Source organism: Saccopteryx bilineata, chromosome 8, assembly GCF_036850765.1.
Source record: "Saccopteryx bilineata isolate mSacBil1 chromosome 8, mSacBil1_pri_phased_curated, whole genome shotgun sequence".
Lineage (NCBI taxonomy): Eukaryota > Metazoa > Chordata > Mammalia > Chiroptera > Emballonuridae > Saccopteryx > Saccopteryx bilineata.
In genome coordinates this window covers 98,759,045-98,771,562 of record NC_089497.1, presented here as the reverse complement: position 1 = coordinate 98,771,562, position 12,518 = coordinate 98,759,045, and the positions used below count along the sequence as shown (strand labels likewise).

Sequence of the window (12,518 nt, the reverse complement as noted above, 5' to 3'; positions counted from 1 at the left end):
TGGGGAAATGGGTGAATAGCTAGCCAGGTGCAGGCAGAGAAAGATTAAGTTAAACCTTTTCTTATATTGATGGGCCATTTACAGGCATTTGTCCCCATGGAAACTACCTCTCTTCTCCTGAAAGCATGTGGTTAATGTGTGTATCTCTGGACAAAGGAATAGCAAATGAACACTAGAAATTATAGGAATATCTTTTAGTATGTAAAGTGACATTTTTACCATTATGTTGCCTTGTAAGTTTTAATATAAAAGTATTTTTTATGAATCCTATAGACAAATATTACAAACTTGCTAATGAATTATGTCCTATCCCCCTCCCTTTATCCTTTCCCCAAACCTGTATAGGAGAAAACAAGAGGTATAGGCTTACACCATGATGTCAGGTTATTTCCCTGCCCATGTATAATTAACGGTACGTAACCAGCCCCTAGAATATTAATGGAACACACGATTTGGGACTGCCCCGTGTAAGATATATGCGGCTGGCATATTTAATAAATTTCCTCCTTTAATAAAACTTTTCAAAAACTTATTTGGACTACGTGTCTCTATGAAAACCCGCAGAATTGTGGTTTGAATACTTTATAACAAAAGGAAATCCAAACTCCACTCTAAGACAGGGGTGTGGAAGTGGAAAGAACAGGAAACTTTCTGAAATGTTCCCAGTCTCTGCTGCATCCACCAGGTGCGAGAACAAATGTCGGAGACTTTCAGGAGTGTAGATAGTACTTTATTGGCCAGTTTAACCTGTGCAGGGGCAAATTCCCAAGATGTCCGGAGACACCGTACTCACAAGGAGCTGCAAATGAGAGTCGCGCCTGGCGCTTACAGCTAGGTCCTTATATATCCTAAGTGAGCAAGCATTATACAGAAGCAGATGTGGCAATTAGCTATTCGCTAGGGAGGTCGCACGTAGCATAGCAACAGGGGCCAGCATAGCAACAGGGGCCGGGTTTAGCTTAGTGGCAAATTTCAAACATAAACTTCTTTGTTCTCAGCCTCACAGGGGCCCTATCAGAACTCCCTGTTCCTGCTCCTTCAATAGTTACACTCTGGCAGCCACAGCAGGGCCCTATCAGCACCTCCCTGTTCCTGCTCCAAAATGTTACACTCTGGCAGCCACAGCATGCCTCCCCGAATCTAACAGTCTCCAACGGGAAATTGGGCCAGACCTCTGGGGTAACTCTAATATACATTCTGTGACAGACCCATGCAGAGAACCATATGGGTTTGCTTTAAAACTGAGCAATAGTGGGGGTGGCTTGACTCTACCTAAAGCTAAACCAAGGAAAGAGTCTCAACTGTGGCAATAGAAATTGCACAGGTTTTGCCTCAGACATGAGAAATAACATGAGAAGGGCCTTCCCACCTCAGGGACTTGTCTCCCTAATTATTGATCATTGTTTGGAATTAGTGATTCATTAATATGACTGATTACTGTCTGTTGTTCCCTTTTTCCTCCTCCAATGAGCCCCTTGAGGTCTGGGGATACTTTAATTTCATAGCATCCCCAGAAGATAACAGAATGCTCAGAATGAGTGCTCGTTAAATATTTATTAATGAAGAAAGAAATATGATCTAAGAAGAACTTTAAAACAGGTGACTTCAGATCACAAATAATTTCTAGGTAAGCATATTTATGCAAATATATGCTATTTACCATAACATATTGCAAAGGAAAGAAAACCATAAAATGAGGTTAATAAATCAATTTTAACACAAAATTAGTTGTAAGAGAATATGCTGCACACCCCAAATATGGGGTTCTTATGGACTAGATGGTTTGTTTGCAAGGTCCCAACTGTCCGTGTTTAGACATTTGGAAAAAAAGAACATGAAAGGTGCAAAGCTATGGCTTCCCAGGCTTGAAGGCACAAGCTCACTGTTAGGGACTTCAGAGAGAAATTTTGTCTGGACCGTATCATGTGACAGTACAGAAGTTGCATGATGGGGTCACCCAGTCTTTTCCAAGCTATCAGACAGCTCCTAGAAGCACAGGTCAAATAGCAGCCAGTTTTGTTACATTTTGTTTATTTTCTTTTGTTCTAAAAAAGTTGAAAAGTATGGCTAATTGGGCATTTATTCACATGCATGTAAATAAGTGAGAAAGATAAATTTTTCAAAAAATATTACTCAAGAACTCAGCAAGATAGCCTGACCAGGCTGTGGCACAGTGGATAGAGCGTCGGACTGGATGCGGAGAACCCAGGTTTGAGACCCTGAGGTCACCAGCTTGAGCATGGACTCCTCTAGTTTGAGCAAAAAGCTCACCAGCTTGGACCCAAGGTAGCTGGCTTGAGCAAGGGGTTACTCACTCTGCTGTAGCCCACGGTCAAGGCACATATGAGAAAGCAATCAATGAACAACTAAGGTGCCACAACAAAAAACTGATGATTGATGCTTCTCATCTGTCTCAATTTCTGTCTGTCCCTACCTACCCATCCCTCTCTCTCTCTTTCTGTCTCTGTAAAAAATAATAGTAATAATAATAACTCAGCAAGCTAAAGCAGTGAGTGTTCCTAATTTTTATCGAGTTCTCCTCCAAGACACCAAGCTTTCTGGATAAAAGTTGTTGTAAGGTACCAAAAAGCTACAGAATTAATATTAACATTTTAGGAAGCTTAAAGAACATTTTATTAATTTGTGCTAGGCGCAGAGAGATTTTGAAAATGATCTTTGTACTTGTGTGATTAGAATCAAAACCAGGATGGCCGATAGCATTGTGTTGTAAATGCAGAGGGGAAGGAGAGTTGGATTCTCTGACCTCCCCCCACACCTGTGAGGAAGTGAGTGAATAGCTAGCCAGGTGCAGGAAGAGAAAAGATTAAATTAAACCTTTTCTTATATTGATGGGCCATTTAAAGGCATTTGTCTCCATGGAAACTACCCCTCCCCTCCTGAAAGTGTGTAGTTAATGTATATATCTCTGAACAAAGGAATGGCAGGTAAACACTAGAAAATATAGGAATATCTTTTAATATGTAGAGTGACATTTTTACTATTGTGTTACCTTGTAAGTTTTAATGTGTAGAAACGTTTCTTATGAATCCTATAGACAAATGTTATGAACTTGCTAATGAATTGTGTCCCATCCCAACCTTCATCCTTTTCCCAAACCTGTACAGGTAAAAACAAAGGTAGGATTCAGAATTTGGTATGAAGCCACCACCACCTTTGAGCTGTGAATTACAGGACTGGCTGCTTTTATCGTTCCCCATGGCTGTCCTTTGGGGGACCATAGGCTGGCTGACAGTTAGAGGCTTGCATGAGGAAACCGAGAGCTCTGTGGAAGAGGCTTCCTGGGACCTGCAAACCGAGCAGTGGAAAGAGCAGGAGCAAATGTGGAAGAGACGCTGACCTTGGAGCTGGAGGAAGCACTGGAGGAGGAGGCCAACCAGGTTCACGAGATTCATTTGGAAATGGAGCAGACACTGGAGAAGGAATCACAGGTTCGTGAGTTGCAGCTTGCCCTGAACGTTGTGGAGAGCCAGCAGCAGCAGGAGGCCGGGGCTGAGGCTGAGGCCAGGTCCGGAGCTGCAAGGTCTGTGGAGCAGAAGGCGGCTATTCTGGGGCTCGAGCCCGGCAGCGGGAGCTGGTGTTTTCAGTTCCTCTTTGGAGTATGAGGAGAATGGGTCTGGAGTTGTGATCCGCAGTCTCCAGAAGGTGAGAGCCCAGCAGCAAGGAGTTCTTACTATGCCCCTGGTAGGTCTGCAATTTGGGGACATTGGGGTGGGTGCCATCATGTTCTCCAGAGCAGAGATGGAAATGCTGACTGCCATTGCCACATGCTCCTCTTTGGGACAGTGTGAGATCTGCCAGGATGGCAGGGATGAGGGGGGTGGCTGAGGCCCCATGTGCTTGGACTAATTCCTGGACTACAACTGAAGTGAGCACTGGCTCCTTTGTGGATGGACTTAATGGATTTTGGACAATGTGAAATACCCTGATAGGGGTGAGGGGAGGCTTTGCTGGAAGCACTCCCCTGGCTTGCGAAGCTTTTCCCATGGCTAGAAAGAAGTTCGAGGACATTTTGCACTTTTGGCAAAGTGCTCAAAGACTGGTGAAATGTACCTTTGTAATTGTTGAAATTGTATAATTTGTTATGTTGTTGTAATTTGTGTAATGTGCCTAATTTCCTTGCACAGGGATGCCAGTGGTGTAGATTGTGGGTAGTAAAGTGAGCATAGGGGTGGATTATTGGGCAGATAAAATATATTATGCTCACTTTGTTAAAGATGGCACTGCCCACATGGAAGCCCGTTGCCCAGGTGATGATATTGGTTGCCCTTCTTGCTTGGGATGGGCGTGATTATATTAATGTGTGTTGGGGGCAGGCTGTGGGCAGGCAAATCCTTGTAGCCTGGGGCTTGGTTTTGGGACTAAGCCTTTCCCACTCTTTTTGATGCGGAGTGGTGCACTCTCATGAGGAATCCTATTACACCTCAGATAAGTGACATTGTATCAGAGACTTTCTTGTTTGTATATTGGATTAAAGGTTTTGGTTTCTACACTATAAAGTAGGGCAGACCGGGAGCTTGCTCTCTCTCTCAGTTCCCGAGATTAGAATTAGAGGAGAGAGCAGAGAAAGGCCACATGGAGGAGAGAAGAGGCAGCTAAGAAGGTGGAGTGCTGAAGGAGAAGCCAGTTTGTGCAGAGTTTGTGTAGAGAGAAGGAGATGGGAACAGAGGTGAACAAGAACTGGTGGGCCATTAGCTTTAATCCTAGCTTGCACCTGGAGGGCAAGTAAAACACACACTGGGCTCCAAAACCCACTCATTCAGTGCTCACAAAGCACTGATTTATCCAAGTTTCCTAGAGTCAAAGGTGTCTACCTCACCAGTCCTAGTCACCTCTGTTCCCCATCTCCTTCTCTCTACACAAATTCTGCACAAACAGGCTTCTCCTTCAGCACTCTGCCTTCTTGGCTGCCTCTTCTCTCCTCCACGTGGCCTTTCTCTGCTCTCTCCTCTAATTCTAATCTCAGGAATTGAAAGAGAGCAAGCTCCCGGTCTGCCCCAGTTTATAGTGTAGAAACCAAAACCTTTAATCCAATATACAAACAAGAAAGTCTCTGATACAAAGTCACTTATCTGAGGCATAATAGGATTCCTCATGAGAGTGCACCACCCCGCATCAAAAAGGGTGGGAGCCCTGGCCGGTTGGCTCAGTGGTAGAGCGTCGGCCTGGCGTGCAGAAGTCCCAGGTTTGATTCCTGGCCAGGGCACACAGGAGAAGTGTCCATCTGCTTCTCCACCCCTCCCCCTCTCCTTCCTCTCTGTCTCTCTCTTCCCCTCCCGCAGCCAAGGCTCCATTGGAGCAAAGATGGCCCGGGCGCTGGGGATGGCTCCTTGGCCTCTGCCCCAGGCGCTAGAGTGGCTCTGGTCACAACAGAGCGAGAGCCCCGGAGGGGCAGAGCATCGCCCCCTGGTGGGCAGAGCATCACCCCTGGTGGGCGTGCCAGGTGGATCCCGGTTGGGCGCATGTGGGAGTCTGTCTGACTGTCTCTCCCTGTTTCCGGCTTCAGAAAAGTGCAAAAAAAAAAAAAAAAAAAAAAAAAAAAGGGTGGGAAAGGCTTAGTCCCAAAACCAAGCCCCAGGCTACAAGGATTTTGCCTGCCCACAGCCTGCCCCCAACACACATTAATATAATCACGCCCATCCCAAGCAAGAAGGGCAACAAATAAACAAATATCATCACCTGGGCAACGGGCTTCCATGTGGGCAGCGCCATCTTTAACAAAGTGAGCATAATATATTTTATCTGCCCAACAAAAGGTTATAAGCTTATGCTGTGATGTCAGGCTTTTTCCCCGCCTGTGTATAATTAAGGGTATATAACCAGCCTCTAGAATATTAATCAGAGGCACGATTTGGGACTGCTGCCCCATGTAAGATATATGCGGCTGGCATATTTAATAAATTTCCTCCTTCAATAAAACTTTTCCAAATTCATCTGGACTGGGTATCTCTACGTGAACTCGATGAAATGAGGTACAGTGCCTTTCAGAATCTGGGGTGCAGTACTTTATAACAAAGTCAGTCCTCATCTTCCTTCCGTTTTTTTTCTCTTGCACACACATATTTAAGCACTATTTGGTGCCAATTTAAAATACATATATAAGGTTTCTTTATTACTTTTACATTGTGATCTTTCTAATTTTTCAATTATTCCATGGAACATATAATTAAATTCCACCTTCCTCACTAAGAACTCTGACTGTATGAATTTCTGGGAGCTAAATGTACCCCATTTGTGTTTTAAACAAACATGAAGAATAAGAATGCTAAGAAATGAAGGTCATGTCTTTTCTGGAGTTTTTAGAGCTATAATTTTTTCCCCCCTTCAAAAGATTGTACACAATAAATTATATCGCAAATAAAAATGAATTGAGACTGAGAGAACAGAGAAGAACAAAAGAGGTGCCAGTTTCTGCAGTAGGTCTTTAATGGATGTATTTTGGGGCTATCAATTTGGAAAGAAAAAAAATCCAATAAAAATCTATTTCACACTTGTTTTCAAGATCTCATCTTTTTCTCTGTTTTCATATAATTCATCAACATTTTATTTTATATAATATCTACAGTGTTCTGTATCCTAATAGTCTACAAACAAATTCTAATCCTTACAAGCAGACAGAAATTAAACAGTTTAAATGCTGTTCAATAATTTCAAAATAACAATAAGTGGGGCACTTTCTCTTATATCATCAAGCATACATACAACTTTCCCTTTACTTTGCCCTTGTTCCTACTACTAGTAGCAGAAATCCTAATGGCTCAGATAAAAAAAACCCAAAGAAGTCTTCATGTATTTTCAACTTTATATGTAAAGCCCATCTCTGGCTATGAACTGCCTTCACCCTTGAGATTGTTTGAAACTCATTAATTTTATTTTTCTTTTGGGAAAGTAAGAACAAGTTAAGATCCAAGAAGAAAGTGCCATTTGTTTCCCTCTGTGTAATCTCTTCTTGACTCAATTTAGTAGCAGCTGTTGAGTGCCAACCTGGGCACACTCCATGTTGGGGAGAGAAAAGTCATTTTTCTCTAGAATGGTGAGCACCTAGCCGAGTTCCTTAAGTGGAAAATGTTTGGTGTGAATTTGGCAAAAGAATGGGTGAATGAAAGAATAACACAATTTTTATTGTTTTCTAAAAAAATCGTTTCAGCCTGTTATCTTACTACAATTTGAAACCCATTATTTTATTTATTTATTTTTTTTGTATTTTTCTGAAGCTGGAAACGGGGAGAGACAGTCAGACAGACTCCCGCATGCGCCCAACCGGGATCCACCCGGCACGCCCACCAGGGGCGATGCTCTGCCCACCAGGGGGCGATGCTCTGCCCATCCGGGGCGTCGCTCTGTTGCGACCAGAGCCACACTAGCGCCTGGGGCAGAGGCCAAGGAGCCATCCCCAGCGCCCGGGCCATCTTTGCTCCAATGGAGCCTTGGCTGCGGGAGGGAAAGAGAGAGACTGAGAGGAAGGAGGGGGGGTGGAGAAGCAAATGGGCGCTTCTCCTATGTGCCCTGGCGGGGAATCGAACCGGGTCCCCCGCACGCCAGGCTGATGCTCTACCGCTGAGCCAACTGGCCAGGGCCTTGAAACCCATTATTAACCAGGCTTTACACAGTAACTTTAAAACCTCCCTACAGTGAAACAGATGATGGCACGGTGATAGCTGTGGCTTTGGGGAGCTCAGAAAGAAGGACCTGTGCTCATTGGCTGAGCTGCACAGGAAGGAACTTGTCTGAGACACTTAATAACCTCTCCACGAGGGGGACAGATTGTTTTGGAGTGTGAGGAAAAGTAAGGTTCCCAGCAGCAGAAATATTTTAAATGTTTTCATTTAGGCGAGGCAATGATCTGTCTAAATCAAACCACCACCCCTAATCTTGTTCAGTATTAGAGTGATACAGTGTGACTTACTCTAAGAGAAATCTTTGCTTTTATCTGATCTACAATTGAATCTTGTGTCTATATTTTTCCTTTGCTTTTTAAACTTTTTTCCTCTCAGTGACTGTGGTTTCTCTATAGGGGTCCTAGTATTTAAGGGGAATAAGGGAATGAATAAATTCTAGTTCTAAAAAGACGATTGGCTGTTTGTCGACCTTAATGACAGTGCAAGCTCCTGGCTTCTCCATGGTTTGTCCCTAAGGAGCTGCTTAAAGCCACCACCCAGTAGATGTGCTTGTGGGTCATGGACCCACAGGTAACTGTCATCCTTCCCTTCCGCATTAAGAAGCTTCCCCGGGGAGTGGAGACTTGAAGGGTACTCTGCCCTGCGTGCTCAGTGGGAGCAGACTCCCTTTAAAGCAGCGGTATTTTCCGATGGCTTTAGGTGACCCCTGTGTTTTGGTCGTTCGACCCCCACCGGGGTCGCGACCCACAGATTGAGAACCGCTGCTTTAAAGGCAAACTGGAAATAAGAATAACCTTGAAAAAGACCCTTTAGATGTAAATCAATGCTCAAGAATGTTGCCAACCACTTGCAACTCCCCTTTGACACTTTCCAGACGTATTATTTACATGGACAGAGAGGCCTCCTTCTACCCCCAACCCAAGTCTCTGCTGTGTGCCTTGGGCACAGTGAGGGGTGGGGGTGGGGTCGGGGTGGCTAGGGAAATATGCGCCCTCTCTCCTCTCTTTGGTCAACTAGGGTCACTTTGGCAGAGGGCTCCCCTGCGCCTCTGGGGATACTTCTGTGGAGCCGACTTCCCTGCCCCTGGGATCTGCCTGAAAGCAAAACCACCCAGAGGTCTCCCCTTCCCCCAGTCCCAAATTCTAGATGGCTGAAGGGCTGCGCTAGTCATTAGTGGCCATCCTCCATTTTTAATCAGAAAGATCACAAAAAGGATGGGTAAGCGAATCCCAGTCGCGAGTCAATTTAAATAACATTCCCGGGGAAATCCAATCACTTAAAACTGAGACAGCCATGCAAGCAAGGGCCCCCGCCTATCTGAAGGGGGAGAGAGTGCCGGCTGAATTAATCAAGATCAGGGTGCCCCTAGGCTCACCGCGCAGCATTAACCTTTACAGCCCCGGAGAGTGACAACGGGGCTTGGAAGAGCTCAGCAGGCTGGGGCCAAGATGCCCGCGGCAGCCCCACGCAGGATGCCTCTGCTATCTTGGGCGGCTCCGGACGCCCTATGTCCGGCCCCGGCCGCTAGGCGCGCGGGGTTAAGGTCAGAAGCTCGGGCAGCGGCTCCAGCTGCTAGGAGCGGCCGCCTCCCGCAGCCTCCGCGCGACTCTGGCTCCTCCTTCCGCCCAAGCGTGGCCAAGTGAGGACTGCTCCGGGCCTCAGGTAGCGGTGGCGCAGAAAGCTGCGCGCAGGACCCGAGCGGAGCGCCAGAGGAGGAGCCGACAGATACGCAGACAGACGGATCCCCCAAACCCCCGCCCGGGACATTAGCGACGGCCCGCGCCGGTCATGTGGGGAACTGGGGTCACGGCTGTAGGCCTGTCGGTGGCGCCGCCGCCGCCGCCACTGCTGCCACTGTTAATGATGCTGGCGCTGGCGCTGGTGGCGCCCTCGCGGGGTGGTGGGGGCTGCGCCGAGCTGGCGTGTGGCGAGCGGGAGCGCTGCTGCAACGCGGCCAACTCCACCGCGGTGCGCTGCTGCAAGCTGCCGCTGCATGCCTTTCTCGACAACGTGGGCTGGTTCGTGCGCAAGCTCTCGGGTCTGCTCATCCTGCTAGTGCTCTTCGCCATCGGCTACTTCCTGCAGCGAATTATCTGCCCCAGTCCCCGCAGATACCCGCGCGGGCAAGCGCGGCCAGGGCCGCCTGATGGCACGGGCCCTCCGGGAGCCGCAGGGCCGCCCGACGACTACGACTCGCCCTCGCTGCTGCGGGACGAGGCAGCTGCTGGCTCTCTGGACTCTCTACTGGACAGTGGCAGCGGTGGTTGGGGGCAGGGAGGCGGCGGGTTCTCGGTCCCTTCCTGCGCCTCCGCACACGAGCTGCGGGTAGTCTCACCGACCTTCCTGCAGCTGCCCAGCTACGAGGAGGTCAAGTACCTGCCAACCTACGAGGAGTCCATGCGGCTGCAGCAGCTTAGCCCAGGGGAGGTCGTGCTGCCGGTGTCGCTGCTCGGCCGCCCTCGAGGCGGCGGCGCCGGGGAGCCAGACGGCGGCCAGGGCCGCTTCCCGCTCATCTGAGCGCGCGGACCACTGGAAGACCAGGCCGACAGAATTGGTCTGGGGACTGCGGGTGAGATGCAAGGACTGAGATGGCCGTGGCCGTCAACAACCGCCTCACACCTCGCCTGCCACCCCTACCTCATCGCCCAGTCAATCACGCGGTGGCTAGGTTGGGGTCAAGCTCTGCCCCAAGATCGTAAGTTTTCCTATGTTTCATTCAGTTCAAGGAAATGTTAGGCACGCGCGGCGGGTCGACAGCAGCAGACCAGCCTAGGGCGCTACTTCAAAGGATGGTTCTGGCCTCAGATTGTGTTCACTTGTAAGTGCCTATTTACGGAATCAAAAAGAACACGTGAGCCCTTTAGTGCGACGGGAGAAGGGCAGTATGCATTAGGGATGAGGGGAAGAGATGCAGTCCCACTCCCTTCTTTCTCTCCGGGACAGGTCGTGGTCTTCCAGAATGGGTGGAGGGCAAAAAGCCCCAGGGGGCGAGCGGCGACCGTAGACTGCTGCGTTGAGGTCTGCACGTAGGTACGAACGAATGCCTCCCTGGAGAACCCCCCAACCCTTCCGTGTCTTTCTGGACATTCACAGCTTATGGCTCACAATTTGATAGGGATACCCGTGATAGCCCGTTAGTTGCTGTACCTATTCAAGATACAGGAATCACGTATATTCAATACCATATTCGTGATAAGGTAGAGTTGCACTTTGATTTTTTAGTAACTGAGAAGATACCTATATTTGTCTTTTACTTTTGTATTTTGACCATGTGTTGAACGTATCAGGAGGGTATTTCTGCCTGACAAGATAATTGTCTTTATTACCCTCTTTAGGCCTTAATGGCCCAGAAATTGACCACACTGTAATTATTGTTTCATAAAATGTTGAACATTATTTCATTTACAATGGAGAAAAAATAGACATGACAGAACAAGAAAACGTGACAAAAACATGAAGGATATCTTATTTTCACTATTTGAGAAGAATAAATTTTATTTTTAGTACTGTGGCATAATCTATAACTTTTTTATAACTATATATTATGTGGTCTGTCTTAATTGTATTGTTTACCACGTAGTTATATGTAAAAATGATCAGTACATGTATGCCATACCATAAAGCATGATGCTAGACACTTTCCCTTCCATTTTTCATTTGGAATACATTCTACTACATGATACAACATATAAGAACTTGTGACTTGTAACTTTTGTTTAAAGCCATAATTGTGCAGGAGTGCACTATAGAAGGTTTCAGTCTGTCTTAAGAAAAAAAAAAGTGTCATTCTGTCAGTTCTACCATTCTATGAAATGTTCTTTGAACAAATGGTAATATATAATATTAAAGGGCATTATGTTAATGTACATATGCATATTATCTGTGTACAATATATGCCTGGTATACGATAAAATTATTACAGTTTAGGATTATCATGAAAGTCAAAGAAGGAAAACAGAGGTTTCTCTGCTTGAGGAAGGATGAGAATTAGCATTAAGAAAGATTACATACATGGACCTCACATGTGTATCCAGAAATGAATGTTCTTAGAGTTGAAAAGTCTGACAATCCTGAGAAATCTTAAAATGCCTCAATTGTAACAGAGAGGATGGTTCGCTCTAGCTAATGACCCTGTCCTTAATATCATTTGATGTGTATTAAAAGAAAAAAACATTAAAATCTTTCTCTGTGCAAATTGTATCAGATGTGTGACAATATGGTACTGTATTAAAATTTGAAATGTATATCTTTGTCATTTTTAAAGCAGTTTTGAACTGTAAATTGGCAAAAGCATCAGGAGTTGAGATATCAGTTGAGAATGGTATATGATTTTATGAAATCATGTATTGAATAATTGCATATATTTGTTTCTCACACACTGAATTTTAGTTACATATGGCTATCATATTATCCACTTTTCCAACTGGAAAGTTGCCATATTCTTTTAAATGATTTATCTTTTGAGCATACCCTGTTTTAAACATTTCTTAAAATTCACCCATATCTGAAATGTTAACATAAATATCCTAGTACCAGTATATAAAAATATATCTATATATACCTATATATTGCTACTAGCAGCTTGAACTTTACAACAAAACCTTGTAAATATACACTTATAATATGGATCAAGTATGTTTCCCTGTATGAACTATGGAATATTTCTTTCCCTAAAAAATTTGGAATTTCTATAATGTGATAGCAATGACAAAATGAGGTTCTCTTGACTTTTAAAATTCCAACACATTTTACTTATATTTCCCTCTATATATCACACAAGCTTTTATTCACATCCCTGAGTTCAATAAAAATGAGTTTGACTCCACTTTGGTTTTTTGTCTTGCAGTTTAGTGATTTACCAGACACCATTTGTTCAGGCAT

At 45.5% G+C, this 12,518-nt stretch overlaps 1 protein-coding gene across 1 annotated transcript; it reads left to right on the top strand.

Moving 5' to 3' along the window:
- Positions 1–9,300: 9,300 nt before the first annotated feature.
- Positions 9,301–11,877, top strand: C8H3orf80 (chromosome 8 C3orf80 homolog). The gene is made up of 2 exons (XM_066241188.1): positions 9,301–10,332; positions 10,581–11,877. Exon 1 carries the CDS (start codon positions 9,426–9,428, stop codon positions 10,152–10,154), a length of 729 nt encoding a protein of 242 aa, XP_066097285.1. The 5' UTR covers positions 9,301–9,425; the 3' UTR covers positions 10,155–10,332; positions 10,581–11,877.
- Positions 11,878–12,518: the final 641 nt, after the last annotated feature.